Raw genomic sequence first — 19,548 nt, forward strand, 5'->3', positions numbered from 1 at the left:
TTCCTGCATGACAACCTTCAACTTCAGTCTATCAAGAGTTTGCATTGCTGCTACAGAAGAGATTTTGGAAGATGTCTATATCTTTTCCTAAATGTGAAACTTCTTATGGTAGCTAATCATCTGGATGGGTGTTTTTTAATGACAGCGCTTTTAGCTCACCTTCTGTTAGAAAAAGCTCACAGGAGCATGTTTAAGACCAACTGTACTTAAGATGCAGTTGAGGTGTGTGTTTGAATGAATGATGCTTTTCAGGGCTGGTGCCTCACTGAAGGGGAAATTGATTTTCAAAGTGCAGACAGAATTAAAATTGTATTTGCAGTTTAAATGGATGGAATAAAAATCTGGCTTCTCTTCCCAAAACTAGTGTAGATGAGAAGAGTCCATATTAGCTGTTCTAGAGAACATCAAGTCGGCATCACAAGAGAGAAAAATAACTAAATCACTAGGCATCTTCCACATAGCTGGCATTCATTCCCACTGCCACTGTAAAGCAAGTGATCCACAAGTGATTAGTGATGTGTAGGCATATCTGCAAGCCATTGGTCTTCCAATTAATCCTGGACAAAATGATAAAATTCTTTCCAGGCTGTGCTGAATTCACAACAGCTTCTGAGAAGCTAATTGCCTGAATTGCCTGAGCCCACCAACAGTGGCATTCCCAGTTGTCACCTCTCTACCCACTGAAAGGCAGCAGCAACAGCTTGAGCTCTAGATTGGAATTCATCTCACCTGAGTTTCAGCTGCCAGAGTACTAAACACCCAGCTTAAGCTGGCTGGTGTGACTCCATCCATTGCCAATGAAAAATGACTGATGCTCTCCAGGGTTTACTTATCACACTATGACGTAAGACATGACAGGAAAGGATGAATTGCTCTTCAGTGGTGCTAGACATTCTGTTGACTAAAGATGTCTAGACATCTAGCTTTAGACTGGAGCTTAATGCTTAATTGTTTATACTTAGATAGGGTGATTTCCAAGGCAAGAGCCTGACTGTGTCCCAGCAGAGCAGGAGATATCTGGTTACTCCTTCGGCCATCCCCTAGCTCTAATTAAACAACGCTAGATGGAAATAACTGTCCCAAGGGCTACCAGTAGCACAGCACTGTCAGCATAAAAAACATCCTGAAACTCCACCAAACATGGTGTTAAAACACCCACTAGATATAAAGCAGTATAGGAGTAACAGCAAAGTATTTGTACCATGCAAACAGCACAGGCCTGTCAGGCATGAACCACCTCATTTCCTCTAGTGCATCTCCTCTGGCATTTGTATTTTTGTTCGGATCTCTAGTGCACCTTGAAATCATACGTGTAAGTCTCAGTACCCTCTGCATTCACGAGTTTGCCCAGTTCTACAAGAAAGCACCTTGCTATGAACTATTTGGAGGAAGCGCGTGGGTGCAGTTGAAAAGTGCAGAGTGAACCAGAGTTCACCAGAGCTCCTGGTGAACTGGAAAAAACAAGGAGTATGCACAGTCTCTTAAGAAACAATATGCCAGAGCTTTTAAATAGAAAGAAGAGGAAAACAGAAGAAAACCAGGAAAGGAGCTAGTCATCCACTCTCGTATGTTACACGGCAAGCATTCCAACTCTTCCTTTTAACCAAAAGCAACCATCAAGTGTGACAGGTTAATGATTAATGACCTAATTCTGTAAACAGCTAAAAGCACCTAATAAATCATGCTCCAAGTCGCACGGTGGCAGCCTGTAACAAGTTCTCTGGACCAAAGCTTGGCTCTGATTAAAGGCTTTGCTAGGATTGCCTAATCTTGTTCTAATAAAAAAGAGCAAATATTAGGCGACGTGGCAAGTGCAGTAATACTGCTGGATTGCCCAAGCCAATGGTGTGCATTCCAGAGTCCTACAAAGACCCGAGCCAGTACAAGAACTCCCATTACCTTTAGAGTCATATCATCAGAGCAGGATGCCAGAAGATTACCAGTTGGATCCCATTTGATTGCGTTTACTTCATTCTAAAATTGAACAGTGAGAATGAGTTGGAGTCTTCACTTCCATTACAAATGACAGCTTATGAAAGATAAAGTTGGACAGCAGTTATGAGTATTTGTTTAACTGTTGCTATTTTAACATTTAACTTTAATTCCTAGCTTTGCCTTCAAGAACCACTTTTTACTCCCTGTTTCCCAGTTTCCCAGGCGTGCTCTCACACAATATGGACTGTCCATAGCAAAGCTTAAGCTACCATGTTTCTCCTTCTGAAGCTCACTTTTGCTACAACATCCTGGTACTGGTAAAAAACAGCTGAGAATTGTTCTAATTGTTCTAATACTGTTAGAGACTACAGTTATCACAGACCTTAACTACAACTACCTGCGTACGTGTATCTACTGCCTGTTGCCAAAGACCAACCATCACACCAGTGCTGTATACTGGCAAGTATACTGGGCCTCCAATCCCTCACTATTCAAAATATTGTAGAGCAACCCTCAATTTTTCCAGTACTTACTGTGTGACCCTGGAACGTTTTGATGGGCCTATCTTGTCCTAGTTTACAGACGTGAATACACATGTCTGTACTGCAAGAGGCAAATGTGTTGTTACTCTGCCAATCAACATCTAATGCTGGTGCTAAAAGAAAACAGAAGATATTTAAAACTATGGTGTATATTCTGCAGGTGTTTCATTTGCAAATTTAGCATGCACCGCCTCAGCGCAACTGCCAACAGGAAGCAATCATTAATTTTACAGCAATTCAAAGATAATCAAACACTATAAATGGTGAGAGATGCAGCCAAAACCAGTCTTACACAAAGAAATGGAAGAAAATTTAATAGAAGTCATTAAAGCATGGAACATATCTGAAATGTAACAGTTACACAGAAGACAATGCAGCAGGACAACAAGCTGTCATTAAATCACCTATAAATCAATCTCAAGAGTCAGCACGAGGAACAGGTTCCCACAACTTAACATATCATCATGCGTGAGCTCATCTCCACTAACAGTCCATGCTTGTGCTGATAGCTGGCAGCCAGTGGAAGGTAATGATTTATTTCCTTTCTTAATTCCAGCACTGTAAGGTGTGGTAACTTGAAGCTTAATCACAAGTGACATATTCCATTTGATCAAGCCAAGATATTTATGGCAGATAGCACACAGCATTACTTGGAGTAAATCAAGAATTGATGTTTCTGATTGTTGTCCTGCCACTGAAAACTTCACGCGAGCGGAATAAGAAGTGGAAATGAGACACATTCCTCAAAGGCCCTTCAATGATGTGTTCGTCATCCTCTCTATTCTGTTTTCCAGCTGATCCTGGCAGGCTTGCACAGCACGCAGCCTACAAAGCAATTTGTCTGACCTCCTGAGAGGCTGCACTCTCATCCCAGCTGGCCAGTGAACAGCCTTTCAGCTGGGCTGTGGCCAAACAAACTGGGGACAGCACAGCAGGCAGCACAGAACAATGGGAGCTGGGGGGTACTGCAGCAGGAAGACAAATGCAGCCCACAGCTGATAAACACAAATCCTTCCCGGCCCACCCACTCGATTTGCCTGCCACTGTACTACAGAAAGTCAGTAATGTTGGAAAATCTCCTATGACTTCCACAGAACTGTTATAAAGTTATAAAATCAGAACCATTCTGGCTTTGTTTACATTGTCAATATTCATGAGAATACAAATATGGGAGTCAGGATGCAAAAGCTGCCTGTAAGACTCTAAAACGGTGTAAATAAGCACCATAAACTTCAGGAGGGTTTTATTTATTTTAATAAATAAAATTTTTTTCATCTTTTCAGATGACAACCCTGAATGACTGAAGACTTACCAGAATGAAAAGGAAACTGCTGCTTGGCTTCGCCAGTGTGGGCATCCCAAATAATTGTGGTCTGTATTAAACAGATAAGTAAACAATAAACAAACTTGTATAAATTGCTAATTCCTCCACAATTACTATGATTCACATGTATCAGACTGCTTAGCCTACTCCCCATTGCCCAAACCTGCTCCTGGTTATATATTTCTAATGGTTTACCCAGAACTAAAGGAAATGGGAGTAGGTGTACACGCATCAGCAGAAAACCTTAATATGCTGCAATATTAGAAAGGTGTTTATTACAATGTTTAGGGGTCTGGAGGGAAGAAGGGGATTGAGGGGTTTTAGTTTTACACTACAAACAAAAATTAGATTTATCTCCTTAGTCCTATTTATATTCTTGTAATCCACTCCACACGCCTATTTTAATTTCAAATACTTGTATATTCAAATTGTAATTTCAAACACTCATTTATCCCTAGGAGATCTTTATATAAACAATTAGTCTCATACTTAAGAATCTGAAAGATTTAAGGGGGTAGTTTTGTTCTGAACTGCTCTCTGCCAATATTTCTGATAACCTTCTGATGAAAGAAATCTTACATGACAAAAATCAGTGTTTTGTAATCACGATATATGCCAATATTCCTGACCAACCTCAATGATCGATGAAAATTTTGACTCTGAATTCAAGGGAAGCATGAACTGACCACATAAATTATTTATGGAAAAGAAGCATAAGGTTGGGTCAATCTTTCTGCTAACGCAGAATATTTTTCAAAGCATAATCTCAGCTGCTTTGTCCAAGGATTTTTATTGACTGAAACAAGGCTTCTACCTCCTCCAGAATTTTTCTGCAAATTAAAGCTGTACCTCCACAAAGATTTAAAAATGGCATAAGCCATCACAGCTGCCAAATAAAGAAACCCATCCTTTCCGTGCTTTGAGACATTTCCTTTTCCTTTCTGTGTGCCAGCACAAGCATTTATAAAGCCAGGCACTAAAGCAAACCAAGTTAAATGTGTGCAGGAAAAAAAATAATAAATAAAGGAGAAAATCCACTACTGCACAGTGTCACACTGTGGGCTTATGCTCGTACTGAGCCTGCAGTTTGCCAGTCTCACTAAAAGAAAGTGGGTGTTTACTGCTGCACCTTGAAGCAGTTATAGGGGAAAAACTAAACTCCTCTCTCTGAATAGTCTATTCTATTCTTTGAATTTATCTTAAGTCTATTTGTCATCACTATGTGCCCTTCCTACCATTTATAAAAATCTCTCTCACTAACAACAGCCTTGAATTTAAAGACTTCGTGAGGCTTTAACTTTAGAGTTAACTTTAACTTTAGAGATGTGAAATAAACCAGTTAAACAATGAGTTTTGTGGCACTGCACTACTGGCACCTCCCCAGTCAGATGTATTGACTTTTATGTTCCAGTTCCAGCCTTTTTAATCATTCTCAGGCTTAACTGACCCCCAAATCACACTGAACCTTCTCCTCCAGTACCATTTTTTCCTGAGGCTTTGCATAAAGTGCTTCACTAAATTTATATGATTCAGTTTTACGAAGGTTTACTGTTCCTGCGTTCAATGGACTTACCTTCCAGCTTAAGCTACCCTAACTGGGCAGAGATCCAGGGACGCCAAAAATCTAACGAATTAAAATATTTCAATAAACTACTATAAAACACAAGGAGACACAGCTAACATGACAAGTTCTTTGTAAGTATATATTTACCTCCCATGCCTTTAGTTTAATTTACTTACTTTCTATAGCTTTGCTATTATGTTTACAATTAGATTATAACGGTGAAGGAAAGAATTTTAATTTTACCAAAGATTATCTCACCTTGTCCACTCCTGCACTTAAAATGAAGTTTCCTTTCTTGTTCCATTTTAACGCAAATATAGGACCTTTATGTTGCCCTAAGGTGCTGGCAAGATTACCTGAAAATTTATATTGATATGAATACATTAAAAAAAATAAAAAACTATGCTGTGAGCCACAATACAGGAAAACATACTGGAAATTAGAAGTATGTCACTTACCATCTTTAGTCCATATCCTTGCAAAGCCATCATAAGACCCAGTTGCTAGAAGTGTACCTTCACTCTGCCAGCAAAAAGGTTGGTTTATTTGTTTATTTTTCCTGTGTAACTCAAAGCGAGGGAGCACAAAGGAAATTTCATATCTGCATAAAATCTATGACGTTTATTCCATTGATTATAAATTATTACAAAGAAGTCCCCAAAGTACAAGACAAGAAATTGCAACTCAACAATAGAAGTATTTCAAGAGGTGTAGCAGAGGACTCACAGTTGCTGTCACTTAAAAAATGACTATGCAAAATCATAGGTACAATTTTTTCGGAGTATTTTGAGCGCTGCCATTGCTACTTACGTTCCAATCTAGCGATGTCACGTCTTTGTTGCTGGGTACATCCTGCCCTCCCTCTCGTATACAGTGTCGAAGTACCAGCTGCGTAGAGCCGCTCGTGCTGTTTTCACTGAGGTTCCATATCCGTGCTGTTGAATCTCCGGATCTACAAAACAGTTCACGAGAATATAACCCCTTCTCCCAGTTGTAAAAAGCACTGCTTTCAAAACAGGAAATGTTGTGGCATCTGATGGGGCAGGTATTATTTTGACTTGTTCCCATCGACGTAGAGAACAGCAGAGAACCGCTATTACGTCCACGCGTGGTTAACACACGTACCCTGAGGCCAAAAGGTCACTAACGGGATTCCAGGCACAGATGAATACTTCAGATTCATGGCCACGCAGCACCACTGCCTTATTGGGAGGGATTTCAACATCTCCATCTACTTCCATCATATCTGTGTGATTATCTGCATTATGGGAAACAACAGTGGAGAGAGGTGGATTTTAATATTTTGGGGTAACACTGCATGGTTCATGTATATCTGGGATGAGTACAACAATTAATTCACAGTTTGCGCGGATCACAATTCGATAAAGCTGTAATGCTGCTTTCTTTTTCCAGTTCCAATTTCTGAGGTACTACAAACAGATGGGGAGTTTCAAAAATGTGAGAAAGCTCTTAGTCCTTCTAAACCTTAGCATCCAAATGGATTTAATTTTGAAACTTCAAAAATTGAGGCCAAAAGTTAATTTTTTGCTAAGTTAAAAATAAACGCTGATGATAAAATACTCTCAGTTTTTCAGGCACAATACTGCCTAGTACAATATGTTACTAGTCTGCCTTGTGCTTCAAAAATACGTTTATGACACATTCTTCTCAAAAATCTCTCTCTTCCCCAAGTGCAGTCAAACAGGTTTTAAATCTACATCTCAGACATTTCATTTACAAAATAGCTTTAATTAATATAATAACATTTGGTGACAGAGTAAACTGATAACAGAGCTTTTTAAACTACATCAGCAATTACTGCAGAGTAGTGGCAATACGTGGCTCTCTGTGTGGAAGTGATGTCGGATCCATATTGTTCTGTACAGCATGCTGGGGGTAATTCAACTGACAAAACAGTTTTCTTGGCAGCTGCCATCAATCATTTTCTACTATCGAAAATAAATTCACACAGAGTGTAAACGCAGAATACAAAACATGCTGAATGGCTCACCTGCACCGTATTTATTCACTGTGGTTAAATAAACCTTTGCTTAATTCAAATTAAGGGTTTCTGTCGCTGTTTGTATGTGTGTGAAAACAGAACAGGTTATTGGAATATGCACGTGTTGAAGAAAGAGCACCACAGCAATCATTGCTTCAATTCAGGAGCATCGATGCCAGAACGATTCGGTGCACCAGCCAGCAGGGGTTGCTGGTCTATCACGTTTAACAGCGGCAGAGCTCTGAGGTTTACCCTTGCTCTATCCAGTTCACTGCTAACAAGTAAATATTCTTTTGAGATTTTTAAATAAATGCACCAAAGCAGAGAGCTTATTTGTTTAAACTAAGGATTGTATCTCCAATTTATTTAACATATATAATAATGAAAAAACCTAGCAAAATCCAGCTGTAAAATGAAAAACTCGTACAGGGCTTGATATTAATATTCTCTCACCAATGTCTTTTCTTCAGGTGCTTTTAGAGCAAGAGCTGTGACTTCCCCTCTCAAGTATGTAATTCAGAGTTCCAGAACAGTATTTTCAAAATCACATTTTAACCTGAACTTTTCTGCGCAAGCCCTGATTGTGAGGCATGTTCCTTCGACCAGTGATGACAAATAAAACTCAGGAGTTTCACAGATCACGATAAACTGGAACCCGTGAATAAACAAAACCTGCACACAGTTACATCAAATAGTTCTGAATAGCAAATCATGAAAACTGATACTGGTAAGGGAGACGAAAGACACAGGATTTGTCTCAGTGGCCGTGATGATCTCAGCATGACAAGGAAGTCTGTCCTCTGGAGAGCCCGTTCCAGCTCTCTGACACATGGGGTTAGCAGAACCTGTCAAAAGTAGTTTGTGGAGCTTCACAAGCAGTGCTCAGTTTGACAGGCTGCGGCTTAGCAGAATCCTCTCCTTACTCCTTCTACAGGGGCCAGTGCTGAGGAAATGCAATATTTAAAGAGTTGTCTCTGATTATTTTTTTCTCTTTATGCAAGAGCTCTCTCGAGGTTCCTGTGAAAACCCTCAGGAAGGGAGCAGTACTGGAAGTGAGACTGGTCAATGGGATATTGTGAATTAATGAATTCAGAAGTTTGCATCTCCTCCTGCAATTCCACATACCAAACTGGGGACAGTCAAAGGTGAGACACCACCTGCTAACGTATCACCTATGACAAAGGTATTCTCTGCCTAGTAACCCTACACATTGACCTCATTGTCTACGAGCAGGTACAATGAGCTCGTACTATGCTAAACAGCAAGTAAATTATGTTCACATAGGTGAAAGTCATTTCTGTCTCAACTTACTTGCTATAGTGTGTGCTCCATTCTCTTCTCCGTTTGCAGTATTTTCTCCATTTTTCGCTGATCCCTGTTGGTTAGTCGCAGCCGCAGCTGCAGCAGCTGCTGCCTGCTGTTGTGCAAGTTTATCTCTGTAGGCCTGTTGTCTTGTCTGTACCACATCAGGCATCACTGCATCTATCAGTGAGAGAGACTCTATCGGCCTACCATCAAACAAGGTACCATCCTAAATTACATCAGAGGGAGAAAACAAAAAAAAGACAACACCAAGGCCAAATTAACAACATGGGCAAAAATTCTGAGGAAGACTAAAGCGAAAGTTTTGATTTAATCTAATAAAGCAGTTTACAAATGGTGCTGGAAGTGATATCTCGTTGTGGTTTGGACTGGAATTTTAGTCTAAAGTTCAGTGACCACAAAAAAAAAAAAAAAAAAAAAAACAGAGGTACCTCCAAATTAACAACATGGGCAAAAATTCTGAGGAAGACTAAAGCGAAAGTTTTGATTTAATCTAATAAAGCAGTTTACAAATGGTGCTGGAAGTGATATCTCGTTGTGGTTTGGACTTGAATTTTGGTCTAAAGTTTAGTGACCCCCAAAAAAAAAAAAAAAAAAGCACCGCAGGCCTCTGGCAGAGCTTCTGGAATCAAAAGTTATACGCTTCAAGTTTGCTAAATCGTCTGCTAAAGCAAAACATTCTGTAAGCGATCTATGAATATGATTTCAAACATGAGTGGCTGCAACAAAATCTAATGGTTGTTTGGACTTGAATTTTGGTCTAAAGTTTAGTGACCCCCAAAAAAAAAAAAAAAAAAGCACCGCAGGCCTCTGGCAGAGCTTCTGGAATCAAAAGTTATACGCTTCAAGTTTGCTAAATCGTCTGCTAAAGCAAAACATTCTGTAAGCGATCTATGAATATGATTTCAAACATGAGTGGCTGCAACAAAATCTAATGGTTTGTTTGAATTGCTGCAGACATTGCAAGCCGGGTCACTGGCTTGTGAAGTTATTCTATCTTATTAGACTAATACTTTCCATAAACATATTATCTGGAGAGTTGACTAGTTTTCTTCCTTTTTTTAAACAGTGCTGGCATGCTTTCAAAACAACAAGGAAGAATTTTATCCTGAAATGGACAAGACCCAGTTAAAAATACCCTTATACATATGCTGGGGCTTTGTAAGGATCTATTTTTAGGAGCTAGAAGGATTCCTTGCAATAAATATAGGGTCTCCTTCTATTCTAATCACTTGTTTTATTTTTGTGAGGCTTCCTAAGGGAACGGATTTGCTTCACGGGGACTATGAAAACTACACATAAACAGCAGACAGAAGGGAGAGTGGAAAAAGAGCAGAATTAGTGGGGAAAAAAAATAGCTTCCTTCTGTAATATAACTGACACGTCCAAAGGCTGCTAACCTTCCAGGCGCAAATGAGAGCAGAAATTGAGGGCGAGTATCTGCAGCGTCAGGCAGGAAGATACATAGCTCTCTGTATTGCTGGAATAACCATTTAAACATCAAATTTAATAGATCCTGCTCAAGATGAATTAGGCAGCAAAGGCAGAAAGCAAACTGGGCTAAACCTTCATCCTTCCTGCCACAAATTGAAACTCTCTCTCTGTTTGGAAACCTTGCCTTTAGGCTCTCATTACTTCATTATAACGACACAGCACCCAAATGAGAGCTGCACAGCGCTCTCCCACCTCCCTGGTGCAAGTCTACAAAAATAAAAATTAAGAGGTTACTTGTCTCAGTTGTTCTTACTGCACTTGTCTGGATTTACTACTACATTATATTAGGGTAAAAACTCTACAGAGAACGGACCTTTAAACTATGAGCCAGAACACCATGCCTGGTGGTGTGTGGCTGCACTGGGCAGAACCCCTACCCAGTTATGTCACTCCATTCTGGTTCCACCACTGGAGTCATGGTGAACACCAGCAGTAAGGAATCTGAAGTAAAAGTAAATAAATAGGACACAAGAAAGTTAAGAAAAAATACTAACATTCAAACTTACTGCAAGGAAGGACATAACGCTCCTGCGGGCAAAGACTCCTTACCTCATTAATACTGACTTCTGCCTCTACATACTGCAGACCTTTCTGGATGATGGAAATCAAAGCAGCTGGTGGCACCAGAGCACCATTTATATTAGACTGGCTGATATGGCTCTCTATACCAAAGGTAAATGCTGAATGGGAAAACCCTAAAGACAAGGCAAAGACATCAGAATTGATTTATAGAGAGACAATCCTACTCGCCATACCGCTGCAGGATCTTGTTTACAAACATAAGCAAATTATACAGAGCTATAGAATGGTTCTACTACAAAAAAAAACCTCATCAAAACACTTCCGTTGTTTTCCTCATATGTTTCTAGTTTAAATATACAAAAAGAGAAAACAAAGTTTATATATAAATACAGCAATTATTAATTATGGTATCAGTGGCAAAACATTGGTGCATGAATAAATATAAAATATACATTTTGCAGTAACATTTACATATACTCAAATTACATATATGATTCTGTGATCATATATAGTACTTTATAAAATATATTTCTCCAAGACTCCCTTGCTATTTTCACTCCCTGATTTGTTACCCATGACAGTGAAATGGATCTGTATGTAGAACAGAATTAACTTCATGGGACAGTGCTGCCATAATCGTGCCTGTTTTGGCACTCGAGAGGCTGGCGTGTAACAGGACAGCACTGGGAGTTGCTTGCTATTTATTCGAACACCCTGAAAGGGCAAATCAAACCTAGAGAAAAATAGTTGTTTTGGAAAATTAAATTTACTGTCACAGAGTCTTTTCTTCAACCTCCTTTAAATTTTCTATTTTTTGGTCAGGTAAGCAAAACGCTGCCTGTGAACTTTCAAAATAAGATAAAGCAAATTTTTAAGTCTGGCTTCTGTGACAAAAGCACTCTGCAACTGGAATTAGGAGGTGTGACAGTTTTCAGTAAATTCAGGTGGAACAATGAGTTTCTGCTTTCTTCTAACAAGCAGAGACTGAAAAACTCTGCCATCCATCATTGCTTCTAGTGCTTCTTTGTCTCAGTCTAAGTCCATAAGCAACTGGCAGATGTTGCATCAGCCAAATGCATTTTCAAGAAGCCTGAGGCCACCCATCAGCAATCACTAAACAAAACTAAGAACCAGTAGACGTTGAAACAGTGAGGTAACATATACAGTAAAGCTGATCCCTTACACTGTTACCTTAGGATGGAGTTTATTTTTGCTTCAACATAAACACTTCTTTTCTGTATTGAAGATCATATTCCCTCCTGACAGCTGACAGTCTTCACTTGTTCATTTACTGGGGTATGCCCTGGTTTCCAGCCAAATCTACCTGATCTAAATGTGGGCTGCTTTAAGCAACCAATTTGATAGCTGTGAGTAAAGGATCATGTTGTCTCTCACATAGCTCGAGAACACCACTGCAAAACTCCCTGCAGCCCTGTGGCTGCATCTAGAAACTCCAACCAAACTCAAACTGCTGATCCAAACGGGTATGGAAAGTTTTAAAAATAAACTGTTTGAGGGAACACTACTGCATTCCTGGTTGTGTTTTACAGACACGGTCGGTTTGGACAAATACGACAGGAAAAAGGTTTCTTTTCAAGTTTGACAATGTAAAATTGTCTTTTGCTCTTACTCCTCAGAAGCAGGAGGCTTTGGCCAGCCTGCCACCAAAGGACAAAACCCTCCAAGAAAGCGTCCTGCAGGGAGGGAGGCTTTCGAGAATCCAAGGGTTATTCCTGTAAAAAAATCTGTTCATCTGTATTCAGATTCAAATGAAACGAGTCACAGTTGCTACATCTTCACTCGAAACACAGCAACGCCTGATCTTTCACAGTCACATTCAGGCAAGGAATTCAGCCACGCAAGACAGCTTGTAGAAGCACCATCACTCCAAGACCGAACAGGAAAAAACAGTATTTTGGTGGTCATCCTTTTTTCCTCTTTGAGTAGCCCCAAAGAAATTGGTGCAAAGCGTCATCGCTGCATTTCTAGAAATCAAGTGAGTCCTTAGTTGGTTGCCTGGCATTTGAAGACTCCAAATGATTAAATCTGATTAAATTACAGAAAGTAACTTGGCAGAAATCCACCCTCTTGTTGAGGAGAAACACCAAGAAACAATTCAGACAGAAGCACATGCCTACTGGCAAAATAATTAAATGAATCTGTGTTTGCTAAAGCCAGTTGCAGGCAAATACCAAATAGATTATGCATTGCTTAACAACCAGAATTGTAAAAACTCACCTGACTCTTGCAAGTATCTATATACCAGGAAGTTAACCTCATCACTGCTTATACTCATCTTTATTCCCAGTTAAACCATGAGGTCACAACAAAGGACACAACCCTGAAAACAAAAAAGTAGGTCAATTAAATATTTTTAGTACCTAACAGACATTTCTTAACAAATGCTGTATTTATAGTCGTTCCCTGGCAGCACAGACTATGGTTTTATTTTATAATGCAAATACCTCTACTGTAGTCATTAAAAAGTCATTTGTCTGTCTCACCACAACATAAAGGTCAGTAAATTAAATATTGAAGGGCTGGATTCTGAAATGATGTAAATTCGTATGGACTGGGGAACTATGCCACTTAATACCAGTACTAAAAAGGCCTCACTTCACAGGTTTTTAAAAAATAATACAGTGAGTTTCATCTAATCAAAATTATTGCTATGAAATACTTTATTCAAAATGTGTATTTCTCTCTGCCTAGCTAACAAAGACCAAGAACTTGGTTTCATTTTTGTATCCAGACAGGTTCTCACTTGTACTTTCTAATCTACTTCAATTTTCAGGTTCTCCTGCTCTAGTAAAAAGGTGCAACATGGACTACAACGTTGTACCTCTTCAAAGGAAGCCCAGCTATTGCCACTAAAGATCAGAAAACATCTCAGCCCTACATTTATGCTTTGCAAAAGAAATTCTTGAGATTAGAGACAAGCCTTAAACAGCCCATTTTTAGTATTTATCTGGGCTTTCAACCAATACTTTAAAAATATTGATGGATATATACATACCATGTTACCTTGATCTTAGTACGGGTAAATATTTAGCAAGCCAAATAACGTATCAGACTATATATACCTTTAATGACAAATTTTGAAGCAACAAGTCTTTAAAACATAAAGACAGAATACTTTCTAACTTCAAGCCTTGTTTTTGCAAACATTCTCATGACTTCTGAATGTTTGAAAATCCTGATCTTTCTGTGACATCTAGTAAACAAGCAAAAACATCAGCTTCCAGTACATAGTATGCAATAAGATCCATCTCCAGTTCCTAGTATCGATCCAGCACTTTTCATCAGCAGCAATACAAGATTTTTACCCAGCCGCCCACCACCATCATTTTCTTCTGTGGAACTGCAGTCTGAAAAGCAGCTTCCATATTGTTATTTGACAAAGTTTGTCCTCGATCTGAGGTTAAAAAACAAGGACTAGAGAACAGGCTTTCTTGTATCATTGAAAATTAAAAGTTCTTGCTACACAGCTGCATAGTCAGGCCATTTGCTGCTGTTGCTCAAAGCAGGAAAGTGGTGACCACAGCAGCAAACAACAACTACAAGGTTATGACCAGCATTATAAGGCTGCCATACATACTCTTTCTGGGCATCTTTTCCTAGCAAGATTTCCCAATGAAACAGGAGAAAACCACACACTCTTATCATCTAACACTCCAGTTTTACCAGTCAAATGCAACCAAATTTGAACAGTGGGAAGAGCTCCCCAAGATGTGATTTTCCTACAGTCCCATAATGTGGAGGATGAAAGACCCAATTAAACTCCTCCAGAAAATGAGAGGCTACAGGATGAACTCGAACATCAAAAGTTTGTTCGCCCGAAACCACACACAAACCCTGTCAAGTTGATGAGCACATGGACACCCCTAAACCCACCCCAGCCATGCAGCGACCCACCCAGCTAACAGCTGAGGGTAGGAGGGAGGACAGCATGCAGTGCCCGTTTGGTTTGGAGAGGGCACAGGAAAAAATGCCACAGTCCAACAGCTGCGCAGGGAGGGGTCAGACCCAGCTGGGGTTATCCTGCATGGGAAACAGGGGGCTGTGCGCGATGCTGGACACCTTCACAGAAACTCAGACCTTGTGCTTACAGAGCGGCTTCCGCATACTGCGCTGCCCCAGGTGGAAGATGGGGTTAGTTTAAGGAAATAAAGAAGAATGTAGAGCTACTTAAATCCTTCTCACTTCTAAAGGAAAAAAATAGTTGCTCCGGTACAATAACGTCTAGGTAATGCAACACAATTTATGAAGAGAGGTACATTGATACTAACCCCACCTGCCCATCCACAGCCCCCAGCAGCGCCTGACGTACAAGGTATATCTGCCAAATTACAATGCGCTTCGAGGGCTCATTTACCGAGCAGTGTGTAAAATGAATGTCATTTTTGGCTACATCACACATTAGCAACCAATTCTGCCATGTGCAGGACCAAATGCTGATTTTATTCAGCTATGTTTTGCTGTCGTACCTGGTGTAAATCATCTTTAAGACTGCTCATTACAGAGAAGTTCTGCAGGAAGAAGAAGAGTATTCTTCAGAAAAATAGGTAATTACATTTAAAAAGACTCATAAAGAAGCCTTTTTACATTACCTACACACACAAACAGTATTTGTTTACCAGGTCTGTCACTGGTTTTTAAAATCTTGCTGCATCATCCAAAAAGACAGATCAAAATGCAGAAATTAGATGAAAGTGCTATTTGCTACACAGAAAAGACCTGCATTATTAATACAAAGAGGGCTCCCCACTCAGAGCAGAACGCTGGAGACGCCACCTGAATTCACCTGTTGTGTAGCTGTACAGCTCAAGAAAAAAGCTAATGTTTAGCTTGCCTCTCAAAGGCGTTATTCACCCTGCGCAAGTCAAACAAGTATCATTTTTCAAGGCTGGTTCAGAGTGTTTTCCACAGGAGCTGTGGTGAGGCAGGAGCCCGGCTCTCGAGAGGTGGCAGTGCGGCACTGCCTTCTGCGCCGGGAGGCTGGAAAAACAGGAACGTGGTCAATAAATACACCGCCTGCCTGAGGAGGACGTGAAACTCAAAAGGGTGCAAAAGGTTCCTGTTTTTTACCAAGATGTTGCTTTATCCTTTTCTTCAGTGCTTATCCAAATTTTCTGTATTTACCCCCCAGCCCAGGCCCAGCACCTCAGACAGTGTCCAGAGACAACCACCACCTGCTATCGCCCGGCCAAGGGGAGTGGGGAATTGTGAGAAGAACGAGCAACAACAAACCACCTTCCTCCCCAAACCAAACGCAAGCCACCACGTTAAAGACAAAGCACGGCAGCACAGATAGGAGAGGATACAACAATTATTTCCCTTTAACAAATTTTGAATTGATATTGGGGTTATTTCTGACTGCCGGGCTTATGCTCAAAACTAAGGGCAAAGCCAACCATGCCTCTCAAAGGGCCCAGCTCTGCAGCGTGGCCACCTCCAGCTTCAGGAACAGACTCTGCAGATGGCTGAAGCAGCAGCTCAGAGCTTTGTGAACCAAGGGGAGTGGGGAATTGTGAGAAGAACGAGCAACAACAAACCACCTTCCTCCCCAAACCAAACGCAAGCCACCACGTTAAAGACAAAGCACGGCAGCACAGATAGGAGAGGATACAACAATTATTTCCCTTTAACAAATTTTGAATTGATATTGGGGTTATTTCTGACTGCCGGGCTTATGCTCAAAACTAAGGGCAAAGCCAACCATGCCTCTCAAAGGGCCCAGCTCTGCAGCGTGGCCACCTCCAGCTTCAGGAACAGACTCTGCAGATGGCTGAAGCAGCAGCTCAGAGCTTTGTGAACCCCACTGCACATGATGGGGAAGCTCCTGCTGTTTCCAGCGCTAGGCACTGTGCTGTCTCAACTCCTCCTCGCTCATAATGTCCTGGAAGAACCAGTGGCAGCAAGGGGAAGAGGAACCGAGGTGGGACAGAGAGGGGACCCACCAACCCAAAAGCCACCAGCCACATAGCTCTCAGCACTGAACATGCACGTCCATGCCCTCACTTCATGCTGAAGTTACCACTGGCCAAGGATGTCTGATGACCAAAAACAGCAATGGGAAAGAAAACGAACCTGCAAACCCACAAACCACGTGAACTCCATTTTCCCTGATACCCTGGCACGGCCCCAGGGCTTGTTTGGAGGTGACGGAGAAGGTTTTAGAAGTGGTATCATGTAAATGGAAACAGAAACGTGAAAAGAGAAGGCTGAGAAGAGGTAAATTAAAGGATAATAAATAAATTTATTTCTGTGGACACACCCATGCATGTACACATGTACCCTGCATACTAACAAATCTACTTCATCAATGCTGGTGTATTTCCCCAAAATCCACTATTTCCACATGCAATCAACTACTTATTTTGGGCACTTAACAGGTATTAATATTGCTCTCTATTTTTGATACAGTAATTAAATTTCTCAAAAGACACAGAAAAATGAGCCAAAAATAGACAGAAATGACACGTAATTCCTACCAGTCTTTGATTTCTAGCCTAATTTGCAAAGGGATCATTAAAAATACCTCAAGATATTTGCACCTGAACGTCCCAAATCCATTCTGAAAATGTAACAGGATCCTTGAGACTCTTTTTTTCCCAGCCCTTATAAAAATTCCCAGTCTTCCTCAAAGCATTCTGTGGATTTACAGGAAATATGGCAAAGTATGATGCTCCCACACTATGTTTTTACCTTCAAGTGCGCTTTTAAAGGAAATGTCTCCCACTTGCCTATACTTTTGTTTTGTACCTTGGAGCAGTCACAGTGCACGTGAAGTAGATTTCTTACTGGCAAAACTAGAATAAAAAAAACCAACCACCAACATCTGAAAAAAAAAAAAAAAAGAGGATGTGCATAAGGGCTTACGAACCATGCCCAAATTGTCCATGGGCTTCTAGTCCCGGGGACCACACCAGGATCGATATTCCCTTCTCAAACAAAGTCCACTTCAGCATGCCTCTTCTCAGGCTCTTAACCCACCCGTGCCCCCAAGATACTCAGCGAAGCTGCAGGGCCAATGAGTGTGTATTACAGCACAGAATCATAGAATCACAGAATCATCTGGTTGGAGGAGACCTTTAAGATCACGGAGTCCTACCTGCACTGCCAGAGTCCTTAAACCACATCCCTCAGCACCACGTCACATCCACAGGTCTTTTAAACACCTCCAGGGATGGGGACTCCACCACCTCCCTGGGCAGCCTGTTCCAGTGCTTGTAACTCATTACCCTCTTCTCCCTTGTTCACCTGAAACCACTGAGCCACAGGCATTGGTTATCTGTAGAATCCCCTTCCCATGGTTTATAACACTGCTGTTTGATTAGAATCAGCATAATATCAAGATATCTCACGTAATTTTTAATGTTGCTATAGAAAGTCCCTTGACTGCCAAAATTTATCAGGTGTAAAACCTATCAGCCATAAAACAAAAGTCAACTGTCTGTAGAGAAGCTGGTCTCGAGATCTACTGAAGAACTAGATGTGCCACAGGTGAGGAACAGCCAAGACACACGTCTGTGCTTTAGATGAACTAACCTGCTCTTTCCAACCCTGAATCCATGTCAGGAGTCACACAGAGAGTCAATTGGAAACTACTGTTTTCAGGGGAAGTGAGGTTTCTTGTCCCAGAGCCAACACACCAACTCTGACATAGCTCCCACACAGCAGAGATGTGCCTGTATTTTGGTAACACGTCCACCACGACTCGGGCACACCTGCACGTGGGGTCTCACGCAGACTTCTCCTCCCCCTGAGGACCATTCACATGCTTTCACATGCCAGGTAAAGTTTACGAGTGAAATCCGTTATAACGAGGTCAAGTCCCACCACTACAAACACCAGCTCTGCAGGCTCGTGGGTGCCCGACAGTACAAACCTGATCGCACTGCTGACAAATTATTATGCTGCTCTGTGCGTTTATGCTAGCTTTGTTCTCTTCTTCCAGGTTCGTGCCAACTGCCAGAGAGCAGATGCTGCCCGATATGGCTCCTGGCCTAATAGTTTTTTTGGTTGGTGGTTTTTTTTTTTTTTCAAACCAATCTGAACTGGCAGAGGAAGTTTATACATCGGATTAGCACTTTGTAGCTCTTAATCACAGTTTCATACAGCATAGTAGATTTACTACAGTTAGATTTATTGTATCATCAAACAACAGCCTGAGCAAGTAGTATTTCTTCAGTTTTAGGTGGGCTCCAACATAACATAATTAGGTAGCGTAACAGGAAATCCTGGCAGGCTTCTGTGAATTAATAATTCCCCCAAACACACCAGTCATGAGTTTGATAACAAGTATGATCTGTTAAAGGGAACAGCTAATGCTCTGGGTAGCTCTGAAAAATATTTAATGTTTAATTTAATAAACAGACTGCTACATTTATCCGTGGAAAACAGAAGTCTGGCTACAGAAACAATAAATCTCCTACTACAGAAATATTGTCTGGTCCTTTTATTTTTTCCTCTTTCACAATAAACCCAGGCAAATATTTTGTCAGCATATATGCACATACACAGCAATACCATCTTTTAAATTGCTGCTTAAGAATTTTCCTTTTTTTTTATTTTAATGTCTATGACAGTTAGAAAATAATACAAAAAAAAAAAAAGACAAATTATATGACCCAACCTGGGAATGCAATGTTTCTTAATTCCACCCAAGAAAGCTGATGGTGCATACAAGTTCTTTGGGAAGGTTTATTACAATTCTGCTGTACATCTTTATTACCTCTCTTAAAAATAAAATCAAAGTCCTGCATACGACAGACAAATCCTCTTCGTTATGCTTTGCAACTAACACCAGGCACCCCTCAGCCTGGCAAACCTGCCTGCT

The 19,548-nt window shown here is 40.7% G+C and overlaps 1 protein-coding gene across 1 annotated transcript in view; it reads right to left on the reverse strand.

Annotated features, from left to right (window-relative positions):
- TBL1XR1 (transducin (beta)-like 1 X-linked receptor 1) overlaps positions 1–13,047 on the reverse strand; it is a 17,961-nt gene extending 4,914 nt beyond the window's left edge. The window contains exons 1-10 of the mRNA XM_010141857.1: positions 12,945–13,047; positions 10,734–10,879; positions 8,679–8,898; positions 6,491–6,623; positions 6,176–6,317; positions 5,824–5,887; positions 5,624–5,721; positions 3,790–3,850; positions 2,469–2,590; positions 1,900–1,974 (exon numbers count right to left, since the gene is read on the reverse strand). Coding sequence (XP_010140159.1) covers positions 1,900–1,974; positions 2,469–2,590; positions 3,790–3,850; positions 5,624–5,721; positions 5,824–5,887; positions 6,176–6,317; positions 6,491–6,623; positions 8,679–8,898; positions 10,734–10,879; positions 12,945–13,002 — 1,119 coding nt within the window. The 5' untranslated portion in view covers positions 13,003–13,047. The remainder of the gene's footprint in view (positions 1–1,899; positions 1,975–2,468; positions 2,591–3,789; positions 3,851–5,623; positions 5,722–5,823; positions 5,888–6,175; positions 6,318–6,490; positions 6,624–8,678; positions 8,899–10,733; positions 10,880–12,944) is intronic.
- Between the last annotated feature and the right edge of the window lie 6,501 nt (positions 13,048–19,548).

The sequence above is a fragment of the Buceros rhinoceros genome, unplaced genomic scaffold, assembly GCF_000710305.1.
Source record: "Buceros rhinoceros silvestris isolate BGI_N320 unplaced genomic scaffold, ASM71030v1 scaffold8498, whole genome shotgun sequence".
In the NCBI taxonomy this organism is placed as follows: Eukaryota; Metazoa; Chordata; class Aves; order Bucerotiformes; family Bucerotidae; genus Buceros; species Buceros rhinoceros.